Raw genomic sequence first — 6000 nt, forward strand, 5'->3', positions numbered from 1 at the left:
GAAAGTGCACAATAAATGTAATGCACTTGAATCATCCTGAACCATCTCCCGCCCTCAGTCCATGGAAAATTGTCTTCCATGAAACTGGTGCCTGGTGCCCAACAGGTTGGGGACTGCTGCTCTATGGGCCTCTTGTTCATAACTTTTGTCCCAGTGTACAATTTTATATTTAAAACCACTTAATGTTTATTTTCCCAATTATACTATAAAGAGGTCAGGGGCTGTTCCTGACCCTTCTTGTTCACTGGGCCTTCCACACTGTCCTAGCATACAGCAGGTGCTCTATATTTACTGAGTAAATAAAAGAACCTTCTAGGAATTCTCTGGTGGTCCAGTAGTTTGAACTCGGTGCTCTGACTGCCGAGTGCCTGGGTTCAATCCCTGATTAGGGAACTAAGATTCCACAAGCTGCACAGCGTGACTGAAAATAAAACTTTAAAAAAAGGAAGTTTCTGGAAGACACTTAAGGTTGCCATCTTCACTGCTTACGAAACTACATTCTGATTCTCTGTCCTTATTATGGTTCTGCAAATGTCACAGTCTCTGCCGAAAGGATCTATCTTGTTAACGGCTGTACTCCACAGGCTTGGCTTCTACAGAGGTAAGAAGAGAGCAGATGCTCAATAAGAGAGATAAACCCCTCTCTAAATGTCAGGAAGAACTGCCCAGCACTGGCCCTCTTCTCACCCTACCTCCTTCCTTTCTACGTCCCCCTGCCCAGAATCGCCGGACTAAAGTCACTAGGAGGCCAACAGGGCATGCCCAGCCTGACACACCCACACTCAACTCAAGATTCAACTCAAATGTCACCTTAATCTTCCCTCCGTCCTTCCTTCCTTATGTGGGCAACCACAGATCTTTCAACTCCTCAACCAGGCAGTTTGGGGACAAGTCTGTCTTCTCAGCAAAACCACAGAATCCTTGAGGGCAAGGGCTTTGTCACAGCCATCTGTTTCCGGAGAAACAGAGGTGAACATGGCACTCACCAAAGTCTGATGAACAAATAAAATGATGAGGGGTGCTGGGGGAGCCCCAGGAAGGCCCTCTGGATGCCTGCAGGGGTCAGGGCACTCCTTCCAGCTCAGGCCCCTCAAGGACTTGGATGATGCCAGGAGGCCCACCTCCAGCTCACACTCTGTGAGGATCCAGATGGGCCTTCCTTCCTCGAGTAGTGGATTTGGGGGGACTCCCAGAGAAGAGGAGGAGGAGGAGGAGATCAGCCCTAAATGGTCTCTGTGTAGTAATATGACCATGGCAACAGCAACTTCACTCCCAGAGGGTCTGCTCAAACCAGCCTGCATCCACAGGGCAGTCCCCAGGGAAGGAAGAAGGTGTTAAGAACCTTCTGGGCACTCAGAGATGCAACTCTCCAAGTCTCTGTTCTCTCTGGGACATCAGGCCATCACTGTCACCTGCAACTTGGCCCAAGGGCCAAAGGTAAGAGGCTAGTTTAGAAGCTGAATGAAGGGGAGGTTTCTCTTCTCCACTGTGTGTGTCTATTAAACTTATGGATGAAAATAGAGGCTCTGACCCCAATCTTTGTCCACCAAACTCATCATTCAGCTCCTGATACACCTTCCAAGGCTCCCATTCATCTTTCTTAAGGATGGGGAGGTAGGTAGGTCCCCTCTATTTGGCTGATCAGATCTCTCAGTCTGAATCCCCCAAAATGCCCTACTCAAAGCCAACACAGCTGCACATGATTTATTTTGGTTAGTAGCTAAAATACTTCCACTTCCTAATTTTTAGTCCATCTAGATGCTCTTCTTTGAGAAAAGGGAACTCAGTCCCTCTTCCCTTCAGGTCTGGCCTAAGCAGGAAACCAGAGCCCCCTCTACACACCCTTGGCCCCCAGAGTAACAGAGCTGTGGATGCCTGTGAGGCCCTCACGCTGTGTCCAGGCAGGCCCGGCCTCTGGGTCTGTGGCCTTGTGTATAAGCCCCATGCCTCCCTCCTTTCAAAACTACCACTTTCTCCTCTACCATTCTCGCTGCAAACATTATCAGGAGTGGAATCAAAAAGAGCCCGGCCGAGTTTCCAAACACATCAGACGAAGGGGAAAGGTGTTTCAGGTTTAAAACTTGTGAGGAAGAAAAACTTGGGAAGAGAGAGAAGAATGGGGAACACGCCGGGGCAAGGTCTGCCCTGCTGGAGGCCCCCGCCTCTGTCCCGCCCGGCTCCCTTTCCGGAGATGCCCACTCCCCAACAAAGTACAGAGGCCTCCCCAGTGACCACTGCCGTCCAGCGGCCCCGAGGGCCAGCCCTCCCTTGGGAGTCGAGGGGCAGGGCCCGGGACAGCTGCCCCAAGGGTCCCCGCGCCTTCTGCCCCCGGGAAGGCCGGGCCGTGGACCCCGCGCTCGGGCGAGGCCGCTCGGGTGGCAGGAAGCCCAGCGGCGCGGGGTTCGCGAGGAAGACGCGGCGGCCAGAGCGCTGGAAGAGGTCGGCTTCCGCGGCCTGAGCGCCGCCCCTGGCACTCCCCACCCCCTGCGCGGGTCCGAAGCGGCGCGGCCCGAGAAGAGGAAGGAAGACGCTCGGGAACTTTGGCCGTGGTTTCTTACGGTCCCAGGCAGACCGACCCCGCGGAGCGGCTGGAGAAACTTGGGAGCCCGGAGCAGGGGCCGGGGGAGCAGGCCGGGGGGGTGCGCCGAGTTCCTCGCCGGAGGAAGCCCCCTTCAACTTGACTGGGGTGACTCGCGACCCCGCCCGGGGCGCGATGCTCCCGCCGCAGCCGCGTCCGCTCCCCGGACCCTGCTCTCCGCGTCACGCCGCAGGACCCCGGCCCGCGCCCTGGCCTCTCTTACCATCTGCGCCACCTTCAGTATCGCCCCGTGGGTGCGGGGGTAGATGGGATCCAGCAGATTCTCCAAGGAGCTCACGCCCAGCGGCCCCGCGCCGGCTCCGGCTCCCGGGGCGCTGCCGCTGCTGCACGTGGTGCGGACGAGCCCGGCTCCGTGCGACATCGCGCGGCCCTTGCCCGCGGGCCGCCTCCGGCGGCGGAGGCCAGGGGCCAGTACCAGAGGGGCGGGGCCTGTGTGGGCGGGGCCTCTGTGTGGAGGGGCGGGGCCTTGGTGGGCGGGGCGCAAAGCCCCGGGCCCGCGCGGGCGACGCCCACCCACCCACAGGCCGGGGCGCAGCTGAAAGGTGGCTGCAGCCTCCGCCCTCGGGGAGGCGCGGAAGTTGGACTGGAGGGGGCGAGGGAAACGGATGCCCCGAGTGTTAGCCTTTCCGAGGTGGGCGAGGCCGGGCACAGCTGGTCTGAGCCTCCTGGGATCTGGTGTGGGCGCGGCTGCGGATGTGTGCTAAGGGCCCCTGAAGTATAAACTACACTCACTGAAATGCCCAAACCTTCCGTGTTCAGCTCCATTAATTGTTCTGTATGAGTGTACATCTGTATAATCACCGCCCACGGGGGAAAAGTTCCATCGCTCTTTTCCCACTTCCTGTCGCTATAGATTCGTTTTGCTGCTTTTTCGTTTGTCCACTTTTTTGGTGGACAGAAGCTCTCATTTCTCTGGGGGGGCGGGTAACTATCACTGGGTTTGCTGGGTCACAAAGTGTGCATAGGTTTATCTCTAGAAGAAGCTGTCAAACAGCTATCCAAGAGAGATGCTGTTTCCCGCGTTCTGGGTTATGTTTCAAATGAGCAAGCATATCATACCAAAGGAGATAGTCATCAAACTTGTTATACCATCAAATGTTTCCACAGAACACAAAAACCTACCTCCTGAGGTCACTGGATGCCTGTGCTATCCTGTCAACAGAGAACTGTCAATTTGGCAAAGTCTTGATAATTCTTTTTTTCTGGTCGGACCATGTGGTATTTGGAATCTTAGTTCCCCAACTAAGATCCCAGGCCCCCTACGGTGGGAACATGGCATCTTAACCACAGGACCACTGGAGAAGTCCTTTGATAATTCTAGAATGTAGAGATACTCATGAAATCTCTGCTTTGACAAGTTTGCCAGGTGTTTCTACTGAACGCTCAAGTTTGAGAACCAGTCATTGCCAAAGCTGGAGCATTTGGGGATTCATGACGCCACGTTCTCTACTTTTGTGTACATTAGAAAATTTTCATGACCAAAAAAAGAAACTGCCTCCAATATCTCTTTTCTGTTTGGACAACAGTCATAGTGCCTGGTACTTGCATTTCATTCTCTAAAACAAAGGTAATTGCATCTCAGGGCTGCTGTGACAATGGGACAGCCGTGCAGGTGCTCTGTGACAGCTCCAGACGCCACAGGCATGAAGTTGATATCGCATGCCATTTTCTATATAGTTTCACATCTTCACTTTTGTGCTTTTCCAAGGGCTCACAACACACTGTGGAGATGACAAGAGGTCTTTGTTGCTGTGAAGGCTTCAGGGAAGCAGAAAAAAACCAGCCCTGGATTACGCTTCCTTCCAGGGGCCACCAATCTTCTAAATCAGTGATTTTCAATATGTGTTCCCAGTATCACCTGGGAACTTGTGAGAAATGCAAATCTGACCGCTTCCCCCCTCCATCTGCCCAGACCTGCTGAATCAGAACCTCCGGGTATGAGGCTCAGCAACCTGTGTTCTGGCAAGGTCAGCCCTCAACCTCCTATGTGATTCAGATGCATTTCAGAGTTTGAGAACCACTGTCTTTTCCAAGTCCAGTGGAGCTGAGACTGGGCTGGGTTTCTCTGACTGCCCCTGGCCCACGTGCCACCCAGCCTAGATCACTGGTGGTGGCCCACTCTGTGTTAATCACTTTATCATGATCACTTAAAAGCTTGAGTGAGAGGGACTACCCTGGTGGTTCAGGGACTAAAACTCCACGCTCCCAATACAGGGGACCTGGGGTTCGATCCCTGGTCAGGGAACTAGATCCTGCATGCTGCAGCTGAGAGCTGGTGCAGCCAAATAAATTTTTTTTCTTTTTTAAAAAGCTGGAGTGAGAGGCTTAGCAGCACAAGAGCCATGTGCTGGCCTGGAGGGTAAGAGGCTCCACAGATCAGACCTGTGGCCAAGTACATGGAGATGTCTACACAATGGGATGCCCTCTTGGTGCGAAGGGCTGCCCCCTGGGGAGCAAGGGCTTAGGTGGGTGCACTCACAAGAGTGAGGGGGCCCACTAACTTGGCTACAGTCCATGGGGTCGCAAAGAGTCAGACACACCTGAGCACAGCACAGCCATGCAGCCCAAGAATAACTGTGACCATCAAACAGGTCAGATCAATTTCACTGTTGTATTAAATTAAGTCTGAACAGAAATGCTCACTGTGTATTCTTTTTTTCTTTTCCAGGAAAAACAAAGAAATTAAAAATCACCGCATGATCCTTTACAATTAAGCTCTGAGTTACACCACACTTTCCTGTTAGAAACTCCTCACAAAGAGTTTTTTTGTGGCAGCATTGATTTTTTTAGTGTGTGTATAGCTTATTTTTCCTCATTCTATATATTTAAAGAGACAGCAGCTTAACAACTGATTTTCAATTTTGTAATCAACCTACCAACCACAGTTCAAGCACAGCTTAAAAAATGTGTTAAAAATACAAGTGTTAGTTGCTCAGTCGTGTCCAACTCTTTGCGACCCCATGGACTGTAGCCTACCAGGCTCCTTGGTCCATAGAATTTTCCAGGCAAGCATACTGGAGTGGGTTGCCATTTCCTTCTCCAGGGGATCTTCCTGACCCAGAGAAATACAAAGTTAAATCATCAATGATGGTGCTAGCCAATTCTGATTTTGAATAAACTTGGGTTACACTGCATTCATTTATAAAGTTTCATTCAATGATTCATTGACCCATCATTCTCCCACTGTTAGGGTTTTAGGCTAATTTTTTTTTTCCTATTATACATAAGACCAGGATTAGCATCTTTAGGCATGAATCTTAAGACTCCTAAGAGAAGGATCCCCAAATCAAAGGGAATGAACATTTTTAAGACTCTTCATATACACACACACACACACACACACACTCAGGTTTCTGGAAATGTTGTGCCACTTCACTCCCACAGCCTATGCAGTGTTCACC

General features: G+C 51.9%; 1 protein-coding gene across 3 annotated transcripts in view; it reads right to left on the reverse strand.

Moving 5' to 3' along the window:
- Nucleotides 1-3045, reverse strand: part of CMTM7 (CKLF like MARVEL transmembrane domain containing 7) — a 46739-nt gene extending 43694 nt beyond the window's left edge. Inside the window, exon 1 of one of the 3 annotated variants that reach the window (XM_043442726.1) lies at nucleotides 2802-3033. In XM_043442726.1, the coding sequence (XP_043298661.1) occupies nucleotides 2802-2960 (159 nt within the window). In that variant the 5' untranslated portion in view covers nucleotides 2961-3033. Of the gene's footprint in view, nucleotides 1-2801 lie in introns of all 3 variants that reach the window. The other 2 variants (XM_043442727.1, XM_043442725.1) reach the window with 2 other exon arrangements.
- Between the last annotated feature and the right edge of the window lie 2955 nt (nucleotides 3046-6000).

This window comes from Cervus canadensis, chromosome 22 (genome assembly GCF_019320065.1).
Source record: "Cervus canadensis isolate Bull #8, Minnesota chromosome 22, ASM1932006v1, whole genome shotgun sequence".
In the NCBI taxonomy this organism is placed as follows: domain Eukaryota; kingdom Metazoa; phylum Chordata; class Mammalia; order Artiodactyla; family Cervidae; genus Cervus; species Cervus canadensis.